General features: G+C 37.8%; 1 protein-coding gene across 4 annotated transcripts in view; it reads left to right on the top strand.

The window, feature by feature from the left end:
• CDK8 (cyclin dependent kinase 8) overlaps nt 1-27,202 on the top strand; it is an 87,774-nt gene that overhangs the window by 58,354 nt on the left and 2,218 nt on the right. Inside the window, exons 5-12 of one of the 4 annotated variants that reach the window (XM_030042823.2) lie at nt 6,047-6,104; nt 8,895-9,026; nt 11,169-11,312; nt 13,411-13,480; nt 14,514-14,586; nt 21,638-21,735; nt 23,136-23,214; nt 23,337-23,492. In XM_030042823.2, the coding sequence (XP_029898683.1) occupies nt 6,047-6,104; nt 8,895-9,026; nt 11,169-11,312; nt 13,411-13,480; nt 14,514-14,586; nt 21,638-21,735; nt 23,136-23,214; nt 23,337-23,492 (810 nt within the window). Of the gene's footprint in view, nt 1-6,046; nt 6,105-8,894; nt 9,027-11,168; nt 11,313-13,410; nt 13,481-14,513; nt 14,587-21,637; nt 21,736-23,135; nt 23,215-23,333; nt 23,493-27,202 lie in introns of all 4 variants that reach the window. The other 3 variants (XM_030042822.2, XM_030042824.2, XM_030042826.2) reach the window with 3 other exon arrangements.

The raw sequence follows: 27,202 nt of genomic DNA, 5'->3' as shown, positions 1-27,202 counted from the left end.
GAATTCTATTTAGATTCTTGATTTACTTTTTTTTAAACAGATCTGACATGTTCTTTATAAGAAGATAATTAACAAGAAGTATTAAATTAAAATAGATTTTCTTTATTTTTCAGTGCTTTTCACAATTCATGTGTTTTTTAATTAAAAAGATGACTTTAATGTTTAGATTTAATACACGTTGAGTTCTGTGGAGCCATTGTTTTCACCAGTGTTTGTGGTGGTCTTTTGATGATAATTTGTTTTAAAGCCCTGAATCAGTTAATAAATGCAACCGAAATTATCTTAATTGTGAATGCACATCTTTGAATTCAAGGAAGTAAATTAACTTCAGAAAAGTGCTGATACTATCATTTGAATATGGTTGTATTGACACTTTAATTGTGCTAGAGTACTATTTAGCATTGAAGTAGTCGGTTTTGTTCAAAGTGGGAAGAGAATTGTTTTCTTTAACCATAAAATGTTCAAAAAAGTCAGTTCCAATCCCTAAGAATGCAGTAGGGGAGCATCCCACCTTGATAATAAGGAAGTGTTTTGGTGTATGTTATGATTACTTGAAGATCAACAAGGTTGTCAAGAGAGTTGTACCTTAAGAAGCATAAATGTTTTGTGCGTCATAGACCCTGAGATGGGCTGTGACTTTTGCAAGGCTAGCTAAAGGCTAGTAGGTTTTTGCTGCACAGTTTTTCTTGTCAGAGGACCTAACTGGGAAGTGATAATATATTTCACACCAATATATTTCACCAAAGTGCTCTTCCAAGCAGGCTACAACTTGGTAAGCCTTTGCAGTTGTCTTTCAAAACCTTTTTGTTTTTTTTTTCCATGCCATTGAATTACAAACTTCACAGCAAGACATTTTTAACTTACTTGTGTTTCGTGCTTCTCAGGCACTTGCTCACATACAGCTGAAGAAGTGGAATTTTTTTGTATGATTGTAGGGTTGTGCATTTGAATCTGTTCCTGTATTGTTTAATTTAATGTTTTGAAGTCTAAAATATTAAAAAGTCATTCATTCTAAATCTTAATAGAATCATTGTTGAGGCCATGATTGCAAAAGCAAAATAATTTAGGGATAAAAGCACTTTGCTTAGTATTGTTCTTTTAAAGTTAAACTGCTTTTTTAAAATTAAAACCAGTGTTAGACTTTTTTCAATTATCTTGGCTCATCAGAGGTAGAAATGGGTGGGACAGCCAGTTCTGAAAATTGGTGGCACAGCCATTAACGATTCACAAATATGAGTGGTTAACATAAGTCACTGGTGTGACTCACCCCACCACTATGAACCCTCTGCTGAGTAACATTTTAGTAGCCTAACTCTGAAGTATAGGATTGTCCAAATGAAAATTGGTTATGATGATACTAAAACCTTATTAAAAGGTGCATTAAAATGGAGGTATAAAGAGGGTGAGTCTGTTCATAAATATACATGGGACTACTGCAAACAGTTTATAAGTGGGGGGAAAAAAGGTAGCAGGTTTTTTTCCTCACTGCTTTGATGACTAAAACTTATAGGAAAGAGGACCCAACAGCAGAATACCTTTCCTGGAGCATGAGAAAATGTCCTGTGATTTCCAGACAGCTAGTATGGGAACATAGAATAAGTAATCATCTCTCGCTCCTGTGAATAACTTGCTGTGAGCAACAGGAATGCTGGCTTTTTTTGATATGATCACATCTCATCAAGACATAGATTGGTATAATTTTCATGTTGTTTGCATTTTATCTTCAAAATAGAAAACCAAATAAGTTCTCAAGTCTGAGTTTCCCCTCTCAATGAACACAAACAGTATGTGACTGCAGTATTTTTCAGATGGAACAATGATTAAAAAAAAAAAAAAATAAGAGCAGTCCTGCAGAAAAGATGTGAAGAAAATGCACAGCTTATAACCTCAACATGAATCAGTAGCCTTACACAGTGAGGCAAAACAAGATACCATACTGGGATTGTATAAAGTGGAAGATGCTGTGCAAGACATGTAAAAATCCCTCTGCTGTATTTAGCATTAGTGAAGCCTCGGCAGGAGCAGTGTGTAATTTGGAGCACTCGAGTTCAAACAAATAGGTGGCCCAAGGCAGAACAGGTAGAGGGAAGCAACAAGAATGATCATACATCCAGAAAAAATGTCCTACTAGGAAACACTGAGCAGAAGAGAGTTCTTTTAATCTAGGTGATAGGACTGAAAAGAGAGGTAGATCTTCAGAAGTGTATGAAGTCCTTGCACTGAAGGAGAGTGGTTGCCTGCTCTTTCTGCTGATGTATAAGAGAAGAGGTGATGGGAGTAACCTCGTTTGTTGTGTTAGAAAGAAAGGAAAAACTCTGCAATGGAGAAGAGTGAAAGGGAGTAGATTGCCTGGGAATTGTGCAGCCTTCATCATCAGAGACTTCAGGATCACGGTGAACAGAGAGTGGTATCGTGTGTCCGGTCAGGCAGATGGATGAAGGTAACTGCCTGAAGTCCTTCGTAGATCTGTGAACCTGTGAATTTAGCCTGTGGGTTTTTTTTAGCTCCTTTATTTGAAATTAGCCTGCTGCTTTAGGATTTCTGTTTGCACTTTGCAAATAATGATTACATTTGAAGTACTTGAAAATATTTCAGTGAGATCTTTTTTCTCTCCTCAGTAGTAATAGTGATTAAATGCACAAGATTAGGATTTGTCTAGGAATCACACAAGGAGTCCTACAAAGCCAGATCTAGGACCAGATAAGATTTAGTGCTGTGCCATGGTCACAAGGCCATTCTTCCATGAGAATGAGTTATTCCCCTGCTGCTGAGGTGGGGTGTTGGGGGTGGTGGTGTGATTTTTCTTAAATTTCATTCTGTGGGGTTGTCAGAAAGTTGGTTTGTTGGCCTCTGAAGTACTCAGCTGTACGTCGCTGCATGGCTCTTCACATTTGGTTTAGGATCATAACAGCTTTCTCATTTGCATTTGTCTGGCATGAGCAAATTATTTTACTTGGCGGCAAAAGGAAATATGCCTCAATTAGAACAAAAATGAGTGACTTTAAAAAGTCAATCATTTGTAGTTATTAAAAAAAAAGGTGTTTTAAAGTAGTGTGTTTTCAGAACACAATAGAAAAATTGTTGAAAGATTTTTCTTGTTCAGCCCAAGTGATTTGAATAAGCACTTTAAACTTTCATTTTCTCTGGATAATTAAAATTAAACTGAAATTTAACAAATCAAACTGAAGTTTGTCCAGATTTCTCCCTTCTGTTTCTAATGATGGCTTGTTTTTCTTTGCAAATAAATTTCTAATGTGTAATGAGTTGTCCAAAGAGACAAATCTGGGGAGTTGCTTTTTTTCTCCAGATGGTGGACTTGAGTCAAAGATGTCTAACAAGAATCCCTGACCCACATTTTGACTTTTGTTAGTGGACTTAAATGTTTTTCAGGGAGTCCTCAAAACGCTTATGTTTTAGGAATGCCAATACTGTCCCTGTACTGTTTTCTGGTAGATATTCCCCTATTGAATTTAAATACTGATGAATTGTCATTTCGAAAATTCTTTCAACTAACAATGTTGTTCCAGGCTACTAATGCAATGATTTTAGGAATGGGAACCTTCAGAATAAGACCTCTGATTTTAAATTTAATTTTTTTTAGTCTGTAACTGTGATGTTGTATCTTTACAGTGATGCGACTATATAAGTATTTTTGTCTGTAGTAAGAATCTTCTGTTTCAAACAGAGCTGTTTCAGTGAAGGGCCTTTGACTCTAGGAAGAGGTGAACTGCTGTGAATGGTTATTCCAGATCGACTGAGGTTTTTCTCATTTTGCGGCTTTAGAAGACTCCTACACGGATTTCTAAATTGTCTGTATTTTTAAACCTTTTCTGTAAATCCTGAGAGGAAAAAAATCAGAGTGTGAATCAAGCTGTTGCTAACCAGTATTGTCTTACCTCTTTGCGCTTTCTCTTCTCATCTGTACCTACCTTGAACTTAGGGTAGAAGATCTTTGGGGCAGGAATTGTTACCCAGTGCTGTGCTGATTAATCATCTGGCATAATGGAGTCTTTGTGTGAATATGGCTCCTTGTCCCTATCAAAATCCAAATAGTAAAATATTTTAAGGTAAAAATATCATGAGGATGTTACAAGCATTTTTTTAGAGTATTATCAACCTGTGAAAATGCAGGGGGAGGAAATTATACTTTAGGTCAATGTATTATTTATCTGAAAAATTTTAGTGCCTGTGTAATGTATCATTAACTGTACTCAAAAAATATTAATTAGGCATGTAGCTTATTAACACCCCAGACATACTGAAGCAGCTTTTGTAAAAGATATGCATGTTTTCTCTGAGTCACAACATAGCAATAGAATGGTTTATGTGGTGAAATTATGTGTTTTCTTATCTAGCAGTTTGAAATGCTTTAAACTTCAACATTAACTCTGAATTTAAAGATTTATGCTGCTTGTTTATTTCTAGGACTTTTCTAGAAACAATCAAAATTGAATGCTTTGTGAGCTGTGTGCCCACATACTGCATTTTTTTCTGTGTTGAAGCAGTACTTACCTGGAGTGTATGACTTACTAATAAAAACCAAAAAGGGGTGGTGGTGGTGTGGGACACAAATTCTTCTGCATATCTCCGAGCTAATGCAGCACAAGTTGGATCTGTTGTTATTGCTGTTGGAAAGATAATGGGATATATCTTACCTTTTTGGTCACGGTCAAGCTATAACATTTTCTTCCGTCTTTAACCTGCTCTCAGAGAAGAGATGCAACACCTCAAATTCTTTTTAAATATTTTGTACGTGTATTGTACAGTTTCAGAAATCCATGTTGGAGCCTTTCATAAGCAGTAGGAATTAAGTTTCTCAAGGAAATTTTTTGTGGATTATTAATTTTTTGCACCTTGTTTTACACAATATGAATTACTTCTAGATCGATATCAAATTGTGGTCTTTTGTCTCTTTGAATGTGTTTACACCAGAGCCTGATAGTTTCGGGAAGACTTGAGAATTTCTGAGAATATATGCTTGGTAAATCACACTAAGATATTAAAATTTATTATATTAAGTTTTAGGTAGCCTAAACTATCTTGCTGGGATACTTTTTTCTTCAGATCAATTTAAACTGAGAAAGCAAAGCAAGAGCTGTAACTCAGCCTTATTATAATTCTCACAGTTCACAACTGAATAGGAGCCCCTGTTTTGTCCAGGATTTACAGTATGAATGGGTATCTAAATCACGCCAGTTCAAAACTAGTCTAGCATACATTTTCCGCTTTAGTTGTGAGTTTCCTGACTTTTTTCCCCTCAAAATAAGCACTGCAGATTTGACTTACATAAACAGTGTTAGCATTTGAGGAATCTTCTGACTGCAGATGCCGAGACTGGATTGTGGGAAACAGGACAGCAGAAAATATAGGATTAAGAAGTGAGCGGTAATGTTTCTAACAAGCTGACCTCTAGCTCAATTCTTTAACTCGCCTCCCTAGTAAAAGAAAGAAAGGGAAGACGGAGAGAAAAATAACGTAAAGGCAATGCTTTCCAGTTTTGCAACTGTCTGAATTGATATACACTTGTGAATAGGAATAATTTAGGTGACTTTTCTCTCTGATATAAAGTGGTATGGTAATGTTTAATCTGTATCTCACTCAGGTATTTTTTATGTAAAATGTGTCTGCAGATGCGCCTAATGACCCTGGGCAAAACATGTTGCAGAGTTGGCTTCCCGTCCCTGTGCCGGGGGTGCAGGTGGTGGGCAGCAGTGGGACTGTCTCCCACCAAAGGGACCTAGGGCAATTTTGGTAGGAATTTCGGCGGCTCGGCAACTGCCAGCTCATGCGGGTTGAGGACAGACACCGGAGTGTCAGTTAGGAGCATGGTGCTGGAGCACAGAAACACCAAAAAGAAATGTGAGGAAGATGCAGTCAGGGAGAGCCTGTGTCTGGGTCCTTGCACAGCTTTACTGTGACAGAGAAACTTGTCGTTTTTATCAAAGTTGGTTTAAAACTGGCAAAACAAAGCTTAACTAACTTTTCAGAGACTAATGTTTAGGTTTATCGTGGTATATGTATTGTATATTTATTTTTTTTTCCACAGAAACCTGCTAATATTTTAGTTATGGGTGAAGGTCCTGAGCGAGGAAGAGTAAAAATTGGTATGTTTATATCTTTGATAAGTCCCAGTGTAGCATTTAAGTTAGAATGTTCTGAAGGTGCAGTTGTACCACCTAAAGTAGTCACTGTAATACTAGTATGTGCCTGGGCACATTGCCTAAATGCTGTTTTCTGAGTGACTGGCTTCTTGATATTAGCCCCATGCACCAGTTCTGACGATGAAATGCTGTAGCCTCATCAATAAAAAGTGGAAAATGTCGTTATATTTTGTTTAAGTGGGTGTTTGTGTGGGGTGGGGGATTTTGATATGGGGATATAGATGACAGCTAGCTAGGGGGAAAGGAGGAGAAAGGGGATTTTAAAATGTCCTCCATTTACCCCTGTAATGCCATGACATTATCTTGCTGCTGCTTATAAAATCTAAATAGGGAACTACTCATTACTACAAACTTTAAATTTTATAATGGAATCAAAGGTGGCGTTTAGCCTACAAAATATTCTTGAAAGGGTAGACAGGTCCCTTGGAGATAAACGCAAGGGATCCTAAAAGTCCAGAAAATGCAGTAATCCAGCCAAAATGCTTAGTGAGAACTACCGCTAAATGCTCAAACTGGGGTGTACCAGTGTAGGAAGGACCCAACACTTTCCCCACTATTGTAATATATTCTGGTGGGAGTTACTGTTCACAGTGAGAGCATAATTTGTAGAACTTCAATTGTTTTAAATTAAAGTAAATAAATAAATAAAAGTTAACTGTAGTCTAACAGAAAAAAATCTATACCAGGCTGTGCATTAGTGTGGTGGCAGTGCTTTGGTAGCAGACTGCTAATGCACAGCCTACTTATATTTGTTATGGTAATGCAGCCCCATTTGGAAGGGTTTTTTTAAAGCTAATTCATCTTTTTCACTTCCCTCTGGCTTTCTTTTATGAGATTATTCTTCTGCATTGTTGCTCTGTACTCTTATTGTTTTGTTTATCTGAACTATATTGTTAATCACTAGTATAATGATTCAGGGTAGGATTCTCTTGGAGTGTTTAGTCCTGCTCTAGTCCTTCCCTCGCCCTTTGAAATCTAAGGAGCAGATGGGCCAGGGCTGAACACTTCTGCAGATCCTACCCTGAAAGTTTTTAACGCCCTTCCGAGGTTTAAGGTTGACAGTAGAGATTGAGGTCTTCTCCGTACAAAACAGGTACAGCATGGACAGCGGAAGGGAAAATTTCTTCCTATTACCTTATTCTTCATGGAGCAGTTGCTTCCAAAATTGAGAATGTAGGTCATCCTCTGGGCATGTTCACTTTCAACTGTGGTGGTGATATTTGCTGTATACAACTACTTGCTAGTAATTGCACATAGACCACCCATTTATTTCTTAATTTTTAGTTTTGAATTAATTTGGGAATAACTTAGAACACAACTAAATTTAGTCAGACTCTGTTAATGGACAGGTGAAAGATTCTGTATCGGACCACCAGTCCTCTGAGCCATCCATTCCCAGCGGCGGAAGAGGGAGGGGGACCCTGGATTTCTAAGTGTGTTATCAAAATGTAGCTTTCTTTTTATTATTATTATTTTCTTAAGATATTACCACAGCAGGAAAAGAATGCAGAAGTTATACCCCTACCAAGGGCTTCCACTTTTCCAGTGTAACTAATTTTTCTAAAAAATACATAACTGGCATTTAACTTAAAATAATTTTTATAGGCTTTTTGTGTCATTTTGAGTCATAAATTCACTTTCTGCCAACAATTTTCCTTACTTTTCATAGTTACTAGTGACTTGATCATATCTTGAGTAATCGATATTTTAATGTAGAAAACTGTAAAATGTTTCTCTTTTTAAATGCATTAAAACAATCATAAATAGGAATGCATATGAAAAAAAAAATTAAGGGTTGTGTAGTCAAGTTAGAGACCTATTTTTACACTGCAGTTTTCCCTCAACCAGTGAGCTATAGCATGTAGGTCCTTTTCCCTCAGAATTGCTGCTCATCTCATTTCATTCAAGTCTTTCTCAGCATGTGTATATCCCTGCACCACAGAGTCCCTCTGTCTTGGGATTTGGGGAGCGGTGGGTCGGGAAAGCGATTTGGTGGGAGAAGGTGCATATTTTAGTCTCTGCCCATTTTTTCCTGTATCACTTACATTTGGTAGTTCAGACAGTTTTCTGGGCAGTTGTATACTACCAATTTTAAAAAGCAGTTTTTAATGATATAATGCCCCCAAACAGCATTTTAAAATCATAGCCTAAATGGTATTTAGTACTGGTATCTCGATACTGGAAATAGGTCTTGACAGAAAATTAGCAGGGAGGCAGATGCTGTAGGCCTAGTTGCTGGTTTTGTGTGAAGGAAATCTCGCTACAGCTAACTTCATGAGGAGGGAGCTTTTGTGATGTGCACGTATGTATTATAAATCATTCTAACCTTTGCAGAACCTGCATTTTGCTCACATTTAAAATGCTGCTTGTTGAAAGACCATCCTGTAATAACGGAATATTTTACCGGAGACTATCAGGTATAATGAGTCAGGATTTACCAGTGTCCTGAGAAGTGAGTTGATGCGCTTTTTCAGAACAATGGTTAATTCTTTGTTCTAAATGGCTCATGTTAGTAATGATTTATAATGATATACTTTATAGGTGATGACATCCAGTAACTTCTACAAAAGCTTTAAGAAAATATGCTCACAGAATTTATATCTGCTACAGTCTGCGTTTGCATTTTATTTAGCAGTGATGGTAGCGCTAACAAGTAAACTCTGTTTTAAAAAAGAAAAGAAAAAATTGGTAGTTTTCATCAAATTTTAAAGCATCTCTCTTTGAATTTTGCAGCTGACATGGGCTTTGCCCGATTATTTAACTCACCTCTGAAGCCTTTAGCAGACTTGGATCCAGTAGTTGTAACGTTCTGGTATCGAGCTCCAGAGTTGCTTCTGGGAGCAAGGCATTATACCAAAGCTATTGGTAAGTAAATTGGATGAAAACTTACTGTTTTGTTCTTTATGTAAAGTGTACGCAAATATTGAAGCATTGATGAATAGTACAAAGGACAGTAGGTGAGTTAAAGGTATGTTACTGATTTCTTGAAGAAATATTAAACTTTGACAAATTGTTTAGTTTACTATGGTCTCTGGCTATATATAGGAATGAAATATTTCTGGGTCTTGGCTCCAAATGCCCTGGGATGCAATGTAAATTTATATGGCTTTCACACAAGACTTTTATAAATGCTGTTAGAGGCAATAAAAAATACGGATGGATCTTCGAACTATTAGTAGAATCCATATTATGATGATGAGGAACAGTGCATTAATTTTGTTGTGGATGTTTTTACGTAATCTAATAAATATGTGAAATAAGGAACGTACAGAATGGAGAATATATTGGCTGCGTTGAAACTAAACTGTGAAAATAAGCTGCATTTTAGCCTCTCTCTATGTCTTTTTCAAAGCACAGTTGTGAACAGGAATTCTTTGAAGTAGTGAGATGTGGTCAGAGTCATGCAACAGGCTAGCCAGAACGAACCAAACCTCAGAACGCAGATGCTGCGAGGATGGCATTGGCTACATCAGCTTAATGCTACGTCCTCCTCACCACTTAATTCATACTTACCGGTCTGAATTTGAACAGCTTTGGCATGGCACGGTTGACTTTGCTCTGCCAGTCTCTGCTCTTGCCGTTTCAGGGGTAAGGGATCGCTGGTGGCAGGAACCGGCGTGGGCTGTGTCCGTAGGACAGGGGGAACAGCCCGGGAGCAGCCTTAGAGGGAGGTTCACCTTTAGTGGATGTGAACAGCTTTGCCGTGGAAGGGAGAGAGACTGTAGGGAAGAGGACTGGGAAGTTTTTCCTCTTGCTGGCTGGTTTAAAAGATATGTTAAAGCCTGGCAACCGTTTCTGGGGGAATAACGTCCCCTGCAATGCTCCGCTTCTTTTGCACAAACATGGAGGTTGTATGTCAGCATACATGGTGTTGTTTCTGTAACCTGAAGTTCTTTCCTCAGACCTTGGCTGTTATTTTTTTAAGATTGTGTCAGTGTTTTTGTCAGAAATTCTAATGTTTATGGCTTAAATGTATTTTCATTTACCTTTCTGTTAATACTATATTTCTTTTATAGATTAAATAAATTTCTTTATATGTTCCTTTAAACTGCTTGCTTTGTTGTATTTGCATGTTCTTTCACTTTACTGACATTTTCTTCTGCTTGCAGCATGTGAAACTGCATGGATGGTCGTAGCCTTTAGTACGTAATTTTTTTTTCAGCCGAGATAAAAACTGACTGTATACAAACACTGAGTAATGGGGTTATGCTCTCTGCATCATTTGCTTTTGTCCTTGTTCATGACCTTTTCTTGTTCATTCAAGGTTCAGTGTAGCATTACTTTATGTAAGTTAAAAATTGCATTTGTATATGCTAGGAAAAAATCAGGAAAACAACTAGGAAAATGCAGACTATCTGATTTTGCAGATTGGGACACAACAGTTAAAACAAAGGGGTTTGGGGATTTGTTTTTTTTTGTTTTGTTTTTAATGAATGTTGATCAAGAAAAGGGGTGAGGTACGTGGGCATGAGGTACGGGAGCGATTTTCTTGTTACTCTCTTTCCACAAGATTTGATAGATAACATTTATCTTATTCCACTATCACTGCTTTTCAGCTTGTATTTTTGGGGTTGTTTAATACTTACGAAACCCAGTGGCTGATCAGAGAGGGGACATTTCTTGGTGGGGACAGTATGGCAGTGAACGGGCAAGAAGTTGGTTGGCTTTTCTTCATTTGTATTTTATGTGTGGACGGTTACCCAAATAGTTTCCTTTGGTTTTCTTCTTAAATTATTTTTTTTACAGCAATAAATGGTAACTACACTTTAAAAACCACACAAAAACCTGTTTGATACTGTCTCAGCTCCTCTGTAGTTACTGAGTTGTGTACCTCTATCTGTAGCTAAAAGGAAAAGTCAAGGAAGTGTTGCACTTCCACAATAGAAACTTGAAATACTCAATGCAGGTACCTTATCTCTGATAAGCTAAAAAATAACATTTTACCTCACTAAGATGCTTTTGGAAAGATCCATTTGATTTCTTAATTTCTGTTCTCCTTTTTTAAAGATATTTGGGCCATAGGGTGTATATTTGCAGAGCTGCTAACATCAGAGCCAATATTCCATTGTCGACAAGAAGATATCAAAACTAGTAATCCTTATCACCATGACCAGCTGGACAGAATATTCAATGTAATGGGATTTCCTGCAGGTACATACTGTATTTTTTTAACACTGCTGTTCAAAGAAAGATATCTGTATTGCTTTCTTCGCATATGAAGGTGGCAGCTGATCAAAGCAACAAAGCTGTTCAAACACAGTCTTTATTTCATGAGTTATAAATCTAGAATCTAATGGTCATATTAGATAATTTTCCTATTATTAATGATAGGACTATCTTTGTGCATACATGTGCCAATGTTTTACAATTTTAAAATATCATGTTTAATGGTGGATGATTAAAAATCAGAAGAAATATTTCTGCATTTCTTCAGTACTGATTATAGATTTGGAAAGGGACTGATGATTGGATGAAACCAAGCAAAAATCTATACATTTAGTGAATATTATGCAGATGTTTAACTCATCCTAAATTAAGCATAGCATTTGGAAGTAGGGGAGGTATTTTACTTTTTTCCCTGGTAGAAAGCTTGTAATATGGAGAAAATTTCTTTATTCCAAATCAGAACAAAGAACAGGTTGCGTGAACCAAAACAAATTACAATGTGGATATCACTTGTTGCGTTTTCCCCTCAGTGTTGGTCATATCTTGTTTTTCCACAGGCTGTCTTGCATCTTTCAGTTAATGCTTTGTCTTCTACTGTTCACACAATCGCAGATGTCAGAATAACAGGGGCCTTATTTTTACTTTTTGGTCATCTTTCTCCTCACTGCTTGTGTTCCCTGCTGTTGTCCATTCACTGTTAATAATCTTCTTCTTCACTGTTCTGGTGGACTTTCTTCTTCCTATCACATGAATTTTGTGGACTCTTATGTCTGTGTGGTTCTAGAATGTTGTTATTAAATTTGCTCTTATTTTTCCCTTTGACTTTGTTTTTTTTTGTCCTGAAGCAATGTCCTTCATTGTTTCTATACTGCTGTATGAGATTCCTGGAAGTGTTGCCTTTGCATATGAAGTACTTTTATTTTCTTGAAAATCCCCCTTAATTTTGCTTCTTTAAGCAATACTGTCCTATTCGGCTTTTAGCCTAGAATTTTACCCTTTTCTTATGCTTTTCTTACTTCATTTGGGTTTTACATTGTCTTTGTGTAGCTTACATAAATAGATGATATTCTCATTATTGTTTTCTGATTGGTTTAAATAATCCTTTCTAATGGTCTGCATTTGATTTTGAAGGTCTTTGGTTCTTACTAAGTAATATTGTTTTTCATGTAATTGCAGCAAATGTTTTGCTTTTTAATTGACATTTGCCATATTTGAAACAGTTTCACATGTCTTTGGAATAGGGAAAGAGGAGAATCTTTTATTTAAATAAATAATAATTAGTCTCTGATTTATTTATTCACTTAATATTTTTTAAGCTCCCAGTGTTCTGCAGTTGTGATAAGTCTTAGTAAATATTTGACTTGAATCAAACTACTTGCCCACAGAGGCTTTTCAGGAGTTAGAGAGCATAATACATTTGAGGCTAGGTGCTGGTAGTGATTTTTTTTTGTTTGTTTGTATTATTTTTAAGTTCGGGCTTTGTCTACACAAAGAAGGTGAGATGAAATATTCTTTAATTTGAGCGTGCAAATATTACTTTTTCTTAACCTTTTGTTGGCTAACAGTAATTCCTTTACATTGAGACAGCAGAAATTTGCACAGTACCCCTGGGCATTTTCCTGTAACTAAAGACAGTGCTGGCAGAATGGGAAGTCCCTTAGAAGGAACATTTGTGAGAGTCTTGTGTACTCCTGTCCCGAGAGCATGACTGTGCCTGAGTAAATTAAATAACAGTCCTGAAGGTTGTAAGCGCAATGGCTGACATGTTTTTTCTTCTATGTTGTCTTTTGGGCATATGGTGATCTTCACTGTAGCTGGCAACTGTTTTTTTTAAAGCTTTTATGTTAATCAGCCCGAACTGGAACTTCTTAGGTGTTTGTATTGTGAAGATTTATTGTGAAGAGGTGATGAAGGAATATGAGCCAAGCAGTACAAAGAAATAAGTAACTGCAAGGTTAGAGAAGCAGACTAAAAAAAAAAAAAAAAACCAACCAAATCAGGGCTATGGAAATACTTGGAAAGGCTTTGTTTTACTTGGGGAGGGCAAAGAAAAAAAATGTATTAATAAATATTGATTTTGCAGATAAAGATTGGGAAGACATAAAAAAGATGCCTGAACATTCAACTTTAATGAAAGATTTCCGGAGAAACACGTAAGTCTGCTTTGAGTTGAGTTTTCCTAAGAAAGCATGTTTTACTTCTCCCTCCTACCCGAAATTTCTTGTAGCTCAAGTTGTTTTCTATGTCGATGCCAAACAAGGACTATAAAATGGTTATGACTTAGATTGTGAAAAAAGAAAAATAATGGTGAACTTGGCCTGTCAAGGTGGTGTGAATCAGAAGAGTAGCCAGAGACACTGTAAATGGTAAGGTGGCAGGTGTGAAATGCGTGATGCCAGTAAGACCCCACACAGCTCTGAAGATTGCGAAGCACAGTTTGTCACAGCTGTTTCCAAATCGGTGGTACTGGAAACGATTTTCCCGTGATAGCTGCATAAAAGGGATCTGGTGACTTTATACTGTTTCCAGCAAACAGCGGGTATAATTGTCAGGTTTGGTATCTAGGGTAGCTTATGAAGACTAAGGAAAAGAATACCTCTCAGTTTTGCTGTCACATTGCCAGAGTCTAATACCTGCACTTAAGACCCTACCCTGTCGTCTTGTTTCCATGCTGAGGGATTTGGGGCTGTACTGTTACATACATTTCTTGCACCTGCCATGCTATTGTAACCATTTAGAAACCTTATTTCTGAGCTCCTCTTCAAAAAAGTGAATTTATGGATGTTCTTGTAGCAACCTGTACATTGTAGGAGAGTGTTAAGACGGGCTTAGTATTTATCTCCATGTTTACTGGCATTAGAAATATACAGAATGAAACTGTATAGTAGTAAAATTGCTAAAAGGCAGTTTAAATCCACATGGTAGTTTGCTGTTTGCATGTGGGTTAAAAGTGTGCTTTCTGTGTGGATGTGATGTGTTTTCACAAGCATGTGAGGGAAAGAAATGCATTTCTGTAGTGTCTGATTTTTAAGCAATCTCTGGTGTTGGTAGTTGTGGTTTTGCCCTGCCTAGTGGATTAGCAATAGAGACTAAACTGTTCTTATTAATAAGTTTTGTGACTACTAAGAAAGCTTTGCAGTATCGGTGATTTGCATATTAGAAATGTCACATTTTTTCCTTTTCTAGGTATACCAACTGCAGCCTTATCAAATATATGGAAAAACATAAAGTTAAACCAGATAGTAAGGCATTTCACTTGGTAAGTTCCTGCATGCATAAAAAATCAAAACCCTCATATAAGTTACAGATGTTCAAGTTGAGAGTTGAACTAGTGTCAAGTATTCTGTGACTAAGTTTATCTTATAACTATTGTACTGTATTTTATAAATAAAGTTAGGAATAACTGATATTCTGCAGTCTGAGATTTGCAAAACCACTTTATCTTCTCACATTGATAAAATGATTCTGTGTGTCATTCACTGGACTAGGTTCTGTATCAAGTATATCAGAAGTTTTCAGTGTTTAAGTCATGTTTAGTTTGTAATTGTATTTGCAGTGTTGCTGCAACTCTTAGCCATTTTGCTGCTTTGCATACTTTTAATAGCCTATTTTTTTATTTTTAAAAAAATTCCTAAATGCCTAATTTTTTACATATTCATTATTAAGCTTACATCTTACAGACTTAAAACAAAAAAAAAATTGAGACTTAACATGTAGTTTAGAAAATTTTAGTATGTCTTCTGATGCACTAATCCTTTGTAGCTTTCTTATGAAAACATCCTAGTACTCTTACAACAATGATTTTCTCACTAGAATGTATAAGTATTTTTATGAAGACTCCAGTTAAAATTATATACTTGCTCAGCCCTGGAAATGCCTGCGTTATGTTGTTTCAGAAATTACTGTATTGGGCCATTTCTTCTGTGTTTTAAAGAACATTCAAGTCTCTAAAATAAAATATATATATACACACACACACATGGAGAAGAAAAAATTTAAGTATATCTAGTCTCTCTGAATGGACATTTTCCTTATCTTCATGTTTCCAACCCAGGTGAAATGTTTTCAGGCTAGAATTATAAGGTAGTTATATTATTTGGGGGGGCCAGAAGTGAGGGAAGAAAACAGGAAGCTTTTTGATCTTGGAGAGGAGAGGAATAGATTGAAGAAAAGGGAAGATGGTTGAGGCCTGGGTGTCTGAGGACCATGTGGCTTTTGTTCAAGTCACTGGAAGCTCTACCTTCTCTGATGATCAGACCCAAGGGTTTTTAAGCAGCCATCTTTTTTCTGTTCAGTAGTTTTTCCTCCATATAAATTTTGGAATTTATCCTTCAGTCACAGCAGCTCTGAGGCAATATTCTTCTTCTGGCATACTGCATGAGCAAGTTTGAATGGGGGTTTCCAAGCAGATGAGTTATACTGCAACTGGTCTAAAATAGAATGTATACTCAAGGTTCAGATTAAAACCAAAAGTATAACCAGCTGAATCAAGTAATCATTGTGAGAGATTACCTGGTAGTTGGACCGTTATGCATCAATTTACTGTGATGTGTCTCTGTTCTCTAAAGTTAAAAGTTGGTGAAATACTAGAGGTGTTTACTCAAGCAAGGAAACTAGTCTTCTATGGTAGAGGCCTTTAATTTTTTTATGGATTTTTGTATGCAAGCATAGCTGGAAGCTGCTGAGCGGTCTGTGTATTTGTACGTAATGCATAAATAGTTTGTGTTGATACGTGAGGAACTGAAGTGCCTGTTATGCGCAGGCAAAACAGTCCATCCCATTTTGCTCATAATTAATCCAGTTTTTACCATGTAGCTATTTATAACAGAGCTTCATAAATGCATTTTTAGTATTTACCAAGATGTTCTAATGTTTTAGTATGAGAATACACACTCTAAAAAAAGATATATTTGACATAGCAAGTAGAGAATATCTCATATTCCTATCAAAGCCTAAATAATATTTCTGAAGATTATGTTAAGTAATTCAACAAGCAAAAAACAATGAACATGAAGTATCCGTTGAATATGATGTTTTGCATAGAATGGGATTTGGATATAAAAACTAATCCTTTGACTCTTAAGTAAAGCAAATTGAGTGAATTTCTTTCTCATCAGCCACTCTAGGCCAGTGTTCTGTAAAATTATGCAACTGCATGCATCAGTACTTACCCTTCTAACTCCACCTTCTTTGAGAACAAACATGCTGCTTGTCACCTACAAATTTGACTTGTGACATATTTGGAGTCTGAAGCTCTCAAAATTAAGCTTATGTTGCTGTACCAAAATCTGACAGTGGTTAATTATGACTACTGGTGAACAGCTGAGAAAATTCAGTCAGTTCTCCATATTAAAATCAGTTGCATTAGATTTTCATATCATACCTAGGCAATCTGAGGTAAAAACCTTTTCCATGCAATAACCTGTATAACATGGCCAGTGACTTCATCTTCAAGTAACGTAAGTGCTTTTTCCCCTCCCTCGATTCCTCAACTATTTCTTTCTCACCACTCTCCGGTCTGCTGGCTCAACACCAAGCTCAGGTAGAAGTGAGTAGGTCAGGCTTTGCTGTACGTCTTGACAGTCCATAAAAAGACCTTCTCTGAATGAACTAGCTTCTCTTACAAGCTGTGAGTGCTCTGGCCAAACTGACCCGAAATTTCTCATCCGCTCTCCCAGTCTTGCAAATTTTAGAAATCGTTTTCAATAGAACAACAAAATTAGACACAAAATAATCACATGAGAATAGCTTAAAACACTTACTACAGCGTTTTCTCCCTGCGGTATCACAACAGGGTGATAACTGTTTGAATGTATTGAGCATTTCTGTTCAGCATGTTTGTGTTTATACCAAAAAGCAGTGGTTACATTAAAATGCAAAATCAAGGAACGGTCCTTTTGCAGGCCACTACCCCTCCATCCTTGGTCATATCTGTTAGTACCAAACAAGAGGACCAGGAGGTGAGTGAGCATGGACTCCTGATTGAACACTATGCTCAACTGCTACCTCTCCCACTAGCTCCAGTTTGGACCTCTACCCACCTTCCCCTCAACTAAACTGGTAGCGAGAGACAGCACTTCATGCAATTTGGATGGTGTCAGTGTCATGCAAGCTAAAAAGCAGGGTATTTAGTAATATAGACATAGCCTTGTTCTTTTGTACCTCCCATAGATACAGACTGTGAGGGAAGTACTGTGAAATTTATTGCTAATTAGCCCTAATAGGATCCTCTCAGTTTTCTACTCACTGCAGTCTGTCAGGGCAATTCACTGAAAATCAGATCCCATTTAAAAACCCTGGTCTTTCCAAAGTGACATCTTAAAACTCTGTTCAGAGGCTGTCAAAATTGGAAGGTGCCTTAGGTTTGCATTCAGTTTGAGGGTAGGCTGAACTGCAGGTGAACGCCTTGGGCCCCTCCACCACAGCCTGAACAAGTTCAGTGAATCTCTTCGTACCAGTTCTTCCAGAGATACTCCAAGATCTTACTTTTCCACAATCTGTCTCACAGCCCTTTTACTCTCTGCATGAGAACAGATAAACTGTCTACATCTACTGTTGTAAAATATGCCAGAATTAATAATTCCAGGACTAGTAAATCCAGAGTTTGTTGTTATTGCCAAAAATGAAATGTTTTGATTTCCCAACTTGAATTAATCAGACTTTTTCCCTCTTTACTGACATTCATGCATGTGGTCCTTTTTCACACGTGGAACTGATGTATTACATGAGACAACTTTGGCTCCTTCCTGCTTTTGCAGCTTACATTTTTTCCACTTCCCTGATTATTCCCCCCCCCCCCCCCCCCCCCCCTTATTTGTTTATGCCCTAGAAAATGGGTACATGGCTGCTGCTCCTGGTTAATTGAGTGATGCGTCATCTTTCATTTGGTTACCGTGGTCCGTATCAACTGCGGCAATTGTCCCATTCGTTGCCGATAGTTTACTGCATTTTTATTATGTCATTCGGCCAGGTGATCTTTTAATTGAACAGTTTTTAAGGTAGAAAATACTTGTAATAATAGGTGGAAGGTTCAGTTCTGCGCTGGCACCTGAACAAGGGGGCAAAATAGGAGTTTTGATCCCCTGTGTGATAATGGTTACACAATCATTAAACTTTTCTCATGGTTTCTGTTTTCTGTTGCTGATTATGACCAAGTTTGCTCACATCTTGTCAGCATGTGACGGACAGCTTTATAACTGAATTGCGAGAAATGATGCCAGAATTTTGCAATGTTTTTTGATTGTGATGTTTTTCAGCATGTTGGCAATTCTTTCTCATTTTTTGCCTTCCCCTTTTCTGGCTCCTGGAATTGCTTTTTGAGCTGTTTGAGAGAATGGGAATTGTTCTGTTCAAACTGATATTCTACAAAGACTACATGCAGACTCAGAGAGCTGAAATAACTTATTGTGAGTCCTTGTTGACAATGTGAAAAACAAAACTGGATTGATGGTGGTAATACATATTTATTATGTTCATAACCATGCCATTAAAACTGAAGGCTGAGAAAAGAAAATGTACTTCCCTAACTATCTGCAGCATGGAGGTCTGCATTGTGGTTGTGTCTGCTCACTTAATAGCTAGTGAAAGGAGATGACCAGTTCAGACATAGATCGTGACACTGAATCTTTATAAAAAGGTGAATTTAATCCCATGAAAAGCATGAATAGCAAGTGTAAAGTGAATATTATTTGCATATGTAGTTTCTGCATATCTTGTTAGATCCATGACAAAAAAAAAAAAGCTATAGGCTGAAAGCGTAGCGTTTCTTTTAAAGATCGTTGTCTTTGACAATACATCATGATGTAGGTTTGCCTCGGACAACGTGTTCTGCGGTGAAACATGAAGACTCACTGTTTTCCTTCTTCTGTGTTGCATCTGAAGGTTCTCTCATTCTGCGCGTAGATGTTGCTTGTCCAGCACAGCCGTATTCCACAAAATTGCTGGGTGGATGGGGAGAAGTATATGCACATACAGCAGACCTTTTGAACATGAAACACTTACTTTTAGAATGCATCACTGCAATTCAGTGCTAGAGTTAAATAAAATCATTCTGGTCTGCTATTTGTAAAACAGAGGAAAATCTTCAGACCCGTGGAGACAGCATGATGTTTCTAGTGTGGTTTTTATTGAAAGACACTGTTGAGATGCTGCAGTGACAAATGTATAAAGTCCAGCTACCTTCTGAAATGTTTACATAGGTGCAAAATGAGAGTGCAAGAGTAAAAACAGTACAAACAGTAAAAATGGTTTTTAGAATTACCTTTCAATTGTTAACGTTGCACTGAATTTAGACTTCATGTGTGTTATTGGTATTTGAAGTTACTGAAGAGAAGTTCCTGGCTATGTATCCTAAGCATTTCTCAGCATGTCCATCTAAGTAGCAATGTTTGTAACTCTTTTTATACAAATTTTTCGCTTTGCTTTGGTTAGGTCAATCTTATTTTCTTAAATTTTCATTTGTGTGTTACCTTAGGATTTTTGCTCTGCTATCTGTTACTGAAACATCTTGTATGCCATTTTTTAAAGTTGGGCATCGGGCAGCAAATACCTAGCGTGCTTCTTAGCCCTCTGTTAACACTTCCCAATGAGGGTAAGAGGTGCTGTCTCAAAGGGTAAGGTTTTGCTGGATTTTTAGTTGAACTGAGTTCAACTATTTTGTAAAACATTATACTTTGCTTTATCTTCTGTATATTTATACTTTGTGGTTATTTTCATTGTTTTTAACCAACACAGGCATTTTGGAAAGATTTTTTTTTCATGTAGTTGATACACGATTCATCAGTTGTTACAAAGATAAAGGCTGAGGTCTTACACTGCAACAGCACCAGAGCTCATACTTGACGTGCTTATGGAGGAAGCAGCTTATTAGACTTCTCTAGAGTATTTTGCATCATGTCATGCAAAAAAATCAACTAAAATTCAAGATTTTGCACAAGTGCTCTTCTGAGCAGCACATGGCACACAGGTGTGTCTGAGAGTCTATATTTGTCAGAATAAACAAGCACACACTGGAGTGGGTGATAAAAAGTTATCTGGCCAGGTGGGTTTTTTTGAACGTGTTGGTGATTACTTTCTTTTACAGCACAAAGATTTTCGAAGGAGGGAGTGACTGACTTCATATAACATCTTTAAAATACCGTGGATGACAGTGGAGATGTACTAATACAACAATACTAAATAATGAACAATAATGTACATGGAATCACTTTTGTTTATTAATTGCTAAGAATTATTTGAATTCAGATGGATATGATGTTGCTTCCTGTTAAGTGCAGTGTAGTTGAGGAAACCAGGTTAAATATGTGCGTGTTACATCTTCTTGTGGGAAGTGAACAGACCATTGAAGAGAGGAGGACTTGGGGGTGTTGGTGGATGAAAAGCTGGACGTGACCCGGCAATGTGCGCTCGTAGCCCAGAAAGCCAAGCGTACCCTGGGCTGCATCAAAAGCAGCGTGGTCGGCAGGTCGAGGGAGGGGATTCTGCCCCTCTGCTCCGCTCTGGTGAGACCCCCCCTGCAGTACTGCCTCCAGCTCTGGGGCCCCCAACATAAGAAGGACATGGACCTGTTGGAGCGAGTCCAGAGCAGGGCCATGAAGATGATCAGAGGGCTGGAGCACATCTCCTGTGAAGACAGGCTGAGAGATCTGGGGTTGTTCAGCCTGGAGAAGAGAAGGCTCCAGGGAGACCTTATTGCAGCCTTTCAGTACTTAAATGGGGCCTATATGAAAGACAGGGACAAACTTTTTAGTAGGGCCTGTTGCAATCGGACAAGGGGTAATGGTTTTAAACTAAAAGAGGGTAGATTTAGACTAGATGTAAGGAAGAAATTTTTTAGGCTGAGGGTGGTGAAACACTGGCACAGGTTGCCCAGAGAGGTGGTTGATGCCCCATCCCTGGAAACATTCAAGGTCAGGTTGGACCGGGCTCTGAGCAACCTGATCTAGCTGAAGATGTCCCTGCTCATTGCAAAGGGTGTTGGACTAGATGCCTTTAAAGGTTCCTTCCAACCCAAACTATTTTATGATTCTATGATTAAAGCTGCTGGTGCATTGTGGAAACTCTTGAAATGTTTTTGTTAGAATGTTTGTGACTAGAACTGAGTGACCCGGGCTTTTGCAAGTAAAAATAGGTGGTCTTTGATGGGAAATGAAGTTACTATTTTAACAAGAGAGAAGATGGTGGTTATGCCATTTATGATCAGGGTTTTGAGTTCAGACACGTTTGTATCAGCTTGTCTTTCAGGAATAATACAGTCAGGTTTCTGTAAACAGTTTTGGTAATGCAGTGCTTTTTATCTTTTCTTTTTGCAGCTTCAGAAATTGCTCACTATGGATCCAATAAAGAGAATTACCTCAGAACAGGCTATGCAGGATCCCTATTTCTTAGAAGATCCTCTTCCCACATCCGAGTAAGTGGTCAGTTTATTAACCTATCAGTACATCCAGAGATGCTTTAGAAATGCATGCTTTCTCTCTGCTATAAATATGTTTGTAAGTATTGAGCTAAATACTTACTGTCTAACAACCAGAGAAAGCTATAACCACTAAAATGCCATTTGTGGTTTTTAAAATTAAGTAGCATTCTTATTAATCTCTTTGCTTTATGGAACTTTGATCCTATTAGTCGCAGCACTAATCTTGTTATTCACTGACAGGTTGATTATGCATGCTACAGATCTTTGTAGACAACTGCTAAGTGCCCGCAGGTCCACTTCTCTGCTCCAGAATGCCAGATGACACTCTCTAATTAGTTTACATTTTTCTGTCTTAGCCTTTGTTGTAAATTCAGTGGGTGGGGGAAGTCAACTCTGTGTCTCTGTGCTGTCATCCTTAAAGACTTAAATCCATTTTCTGTAGACACTCCTCTTTTTTGTTTCCACAGGGAGATTTACAAAAGGAAGAAAATTTAGGGACAATGAATGATTTCATTAAAAATTAAGCTCCCCTCCCAAAAGACTAGCCAGATGATTGTACACCTTTTTAGGAAAGCTATTAGTACATCCTGTGTATGATTCTCTACCATTATCTAGGGAAGAATTTATAAAATATAGTATGTATATTTATAAGCAATCAATTAAAAATGAAATTATTTCACTAAAGCCTACTGAATTATTTATAACAGCTCCTGACCTGTCTCTGTGATTTAATGTTGTCGCGTGAATGATTTGCTTTTGCAGGAACTGCCTTTAGGACAGTGTTTGGCGCTTTTCTCAACTTTAGGTTGGCATTTTAGTGTGAATACACAATGAGTAATGCTAACAGGTGTATGGAGACTTTATTATAAATACATTCTACTAATTAAGGGCAGGTAAATATTAGCTTGCACTAGCAGTAGCAAATTCATGCAGACCATGAGGTATGAACTGACAGATGAAACTTCTAGTTATTTTTAAACTTTGTTCCAGGTGCTTTTATTAATAGACAGTGGAGTTTCCAGGAGTACTTTTAGTTAGTCCTGGGATTGCGAATTACACGATAGCTGGATTAAGATAGCTCTTTGTGCTCTTGCAGGTATCTAACAGGTGGTGTATCTTTCCAGCCACCAGTTTGGTCACTAGTTACCAGAAACCATGAAAACTATTAGGAGTTTAAACGAGTGTATAAGAGGCAACTGAAGATTAAAAATAAATGTGAATAGGTTTACTAAGTTTAGAATATGATGAAAGTAAGACAGGGAAAACTTCTTCATTAGTTGCAGGTTTTAGGCTGTGGCTCAGGCAACTTGAAAGTAGCATGGGTGAAGTGTGAATCTTACAGGTCTAACCCTTCTGTTCTAATACAGTGATAAATAGACTTTTTTGGGGGGCAGTGTTTTTGCAGGTTGTCAAATCCCTTACCCAAAACGAGAATTTTTAACAGAAGAAGAACCAGATGATAAAGGAGACAAAGTAAGTACTGGAAGAACAGTATCATCACGCTTCACTGGCTTTCACACTATTTCCTGTTTTCATGTTATTTCACGTACTGCTTTTGAGTTGAAATTTTCTTTTGTGTTTAAACAATTGAGAAGAACCAGCAGCAGCAGCAGGGCAATAACCATACTAATGGAACTGGTCATCCAGGGAACCAAGACAACAGTCACACACAGGGACCCCCACTGAAAAAAGTGAGAGTTGTTCCTCCTACCACTACCTCAGGTGGACTTATTATGACCTCAGACTATCAGGTATTTGTTTTATTCATATATTGTGTATCTGGTTCTCATGTGTACAGCAGTGTTTCTTTAAGCTAAAAAAGTCATTTTGTAAATGTCACTGTATTAACTGGTATTTTTGGCATCTTTTAGATGTTTTCTCAGATGTATTTAGTTGATGGTTTGCCTGTAAATTGATATGCTGATGCTCTTTAGGTTAGCAGTAATGAAATTAGGATCAGAGATTATTACACTTACTAATTTACTACTTTCATATTAGGAAATGCTGATTGTGGACCAGGAGCCTGTTGTGCTGCGCTCTGTATCACCTAAAAATACTATTCCTTATTTGAACAAGCCTGTAATGGTAGGAAGCAAAGGATATTGCAGTAAACAAGCTGTGAAATAAGAATCTGAACAAGAGTTTTAGTTGAGCAAATGGATGGGAAAGCAGTATTTTGGATGACAAGCGGAAAGACTTGACATGATGCTGTCATAATCTCTGTTTTGAAGACCAAGGGAGATTCCAGGTTGGGGAAGACCAGTATTACAGATCTGAAGAGACATGTGAGGTGGTAGCAATCAATGAGTGAGGAACATGAGGAGGAGTGTTGGAAAAAAGCTTGAGGAAAACTTGAAAACTGTTCTAGCCTTCCTGCATTTGAGCTTGTGGTCAGACATTAGGAAATCAGAAGAGTCTGGAGCAGAAGAATATCTGAGAGTCATCACAGGGAATGATGCCTGAATTTGTGGGTTTGGATGAGGTTACTCTTGGGGACTGGGGAGAAGAGGGTTACAGACAGAATGCAAGCTAAGAAATTACAAAAGAGGAGCAAGGAAGACTTCAAATGATATGCACAGGAGCAGTTAGAGAGGTGGCAGATTTTGGAAGCCTAGGGAGTAGAAGATTTCAAGAGGAGGCATGCTGGTAGAAATGTTAGCCTGAGGGAACTATTACATACTGGTTCACATGGAGCGTGTAGTACAGAAGGCCAGTTGGAAGAGAGTCTTGGGTGAAATCAAAAGATGGGGAAGTCAGAAATTACTGGCAGTGTTTTCAGTTACTTTAAAGATTAATGTCTAAATCTGAGACCCTAATATTGGAAACCTACTTAGCTATGCTTATATTCTGTAGCAAAACTTAGGGAGAGTTAAAGAACGGTGTCAGTAAAACTACTGTTGTCAACTTGCTTTTCACAGTTTGACACTGTTTCTCCATAAACACCAATGGGCTTTGAAATCTTGCATTTCAGAGTTTGTTCCTGAGAGTATCAGATATTCCCAAAGGCTGCCTAGGGGCATTACCCTCATCCTTATGTAAATCTGTATACTTCCAACATTGGCCAAAACTTGAAAGTACTGAAAAATGAAAAATAAGGTCATTTTCAGGAGCCTTATTGTGAGACCCTTCATATAGTCCCCAAGTGCCTTTGCTCAGCTTATTCCAGGACATCACTAGCATACTAGTTCTCAAGTCATTCTCCTTGAACAAAGTAAATTTTTAGAGCCGTTTGAAACAGTGTTCAACCTTAACTACAGTACTGCAATGTGGGGTGCCTCTAAGTATAAACATGGCCTTTCTTTTAGTTAGATTATGCATCACAGAACACTCTTACAGGAGCTTCATCCCTTTCAATTTGGCAAGCTGCAGTCAGTCGCTGTTTTGGCCTTTTAGCTGGCTCTCTCTGCTACTTCTGTGTGTGTATTTTTAAGAAGGCAAATGTAGCTGTAACTCTTAATCTTCCCCTCGTGTTGAGTCACATATCTAAGGAGATTCATGCAGAGGTTGCATGTACTGTGTCAGGGAGCCCCATTTACATGCCCTATTTACATGCCCTTCACCTCATTTTGCTGCTGCAGCTTGGCATTTTGAACAAACTTCAGCTTCCACTTCTGAGAGCAAGAGCTGAGGTTTGCTAGTTGAGAAGTCAGAAGACTCAAATTGCCTCGGCAGGAGTTGATGTTGGTTTGTTTTCAGCTCATGCTCATCAAAACTTTTGTACTCTGACATCCATCCCAGGATTATAGCTGGGGGCAGCCCTTGTCAACAAACATAATTTCAGAATACTTTTGCCTTGAGAGAGTGATAACTGCTACTTGCTCTCTCAGGAGCTCTTATTGGTAACTTGCCTGCTCCTGACTAATCTTTTTGCTGTCTCTCTAGGAGGCAAACCACCTGGTTTTCAAAAAAAAAAGTCTCCCCTCCCCAGTCTTGCAAGAAGGCAGTGGGTAGATTTGTTCTGATTAAGGTATCTGGAAGACATGGTAATCAAAGGGAGGAGACCTGAGCTTGCTGGCATTGGAACAGAAGCAGGTCTCCCTGAAAAAAATTCCTCACATTTTTTGCTTCTGATCCTGCAACTTGAGGAGACGGCAAACAAATATTACAATACAGCCCTCTGTTTTAATCAAACACCTGTTCCTTTGTTCTTCATTTAATTTGTTCAAATTCCCCATATAAAGCTTGTGAAGAAGGATTGCCATCTTCTGGGCAAGGCACACTAAGACAGTTTCTCCATCCACTCGGAAGTCAAATTACTGTCTGCAAAGCAAGTTGACCTTGTATCCTTTTCTGCCACGCACAAAAATAGTAGACACATGGCACACAGACTTCCTAGCCTTCTCGTGTAAATCTGCAGTGTGACACTTCCAAAGGCAATGTGATTAAACAGACTGGAGCAATTCCACTACTCTGAGCTTTTGCTTGTGATAACCCTCTGGGTGCTTAAGGGTATTTAGAAAGGGTTGGATATTTACATTTTTTTCTTGATCAAAAGCCATTTGTTGCGCTGGGTGTCATGAAGAATCTGATGATTTTTAATTGCCTCTGTCTTAAAATAAGAATTGTCTTAGAAGTCAAGATGCAGAAAGTGTTTACAACTGACATGAATGGTCAGTTTTTAAATGGTTAAACTTGTGATAGTTTCCTACATCTAGGAGCCACGCTTGGGCAAAAAGAATATTCAGGGGTTTTTTGCTCTCTGAAGTACATCCTATATTTGTTAAATGGAGAAGGGTAGGGTGACCCAGAGCTGTGACACTTCTGTTGACAAGTGACTTAGTCTATCTCTCAAGAGTGAAGGCAAATGTCACAAAAGTTCAGTCACTGTGTTAACGGTGCCGTTCAGCAGTGCTGGTTCGTTGCTGCTGGCATTAAGTGCTGGTCCAGCCGTTTCTTCCTCTTTACACTATACGCCCCTAGAGAATTAGCTCAGTCCTGTGAGCATATGTTAACAAGTAGAGTTTGCCTTTTCATTTCTGCCATCATCTCGGCATCCTGATGATAGCTTCCATTCTAAATGCTGAACGGCAGGAAAAAATGGAGTTGTTATTTATTATTTTATGTTGTGACTTATAAAATCTGTAATTTTAATATTTTACTTTTTCAGGATGTTGGTGCACCATAGTTTTGTGTATTCAGGTCTCAGTAGCAATACCCTAGTCCTGGAATATTCACCTTAGAGAAGTTTCCAGACCTTTACTAGAAGCAGCTTTTTCTAAAAATCCTAATACATCTTGCAAGGTCGAGAGTTCAGAAGTTACACAGCAGTCTCTAAACACTTCAAAATTTGTGTGTTTGTAAAGCTTAACATAAATGTAAACCAGCACAGTAATGTACTGGAATTGTGTTAATTTAATTAAATGTTAAATGCTACTGGTCATATGCTTAGATTGAAAATCTCGCATGCAGTCCTTTTTTCCTTTATAATGCATGATGTGTAAATAACTAACTTTCAGATTAA

Source organism: Aquila chrysaetos, chromosome 19 (genome assembly GCF_900496995.4).
Source record: "Aquila chrysaetos chrysaetos chromosome 19, bAquChr1.4, whole genome shotgun sequence".
Classification (NCBI taxonomy): domain Eukaryota; kingdom Metazoa; phylum Chordata; class Aves; order Accipitriformes; family Accipitridae; genus Aquila; species Aquila chrysaetos.
Note: the sequence above shows the minus strand (reverse complement) of the source record. Positions and strands in the feature narration are given on the sequence as shown.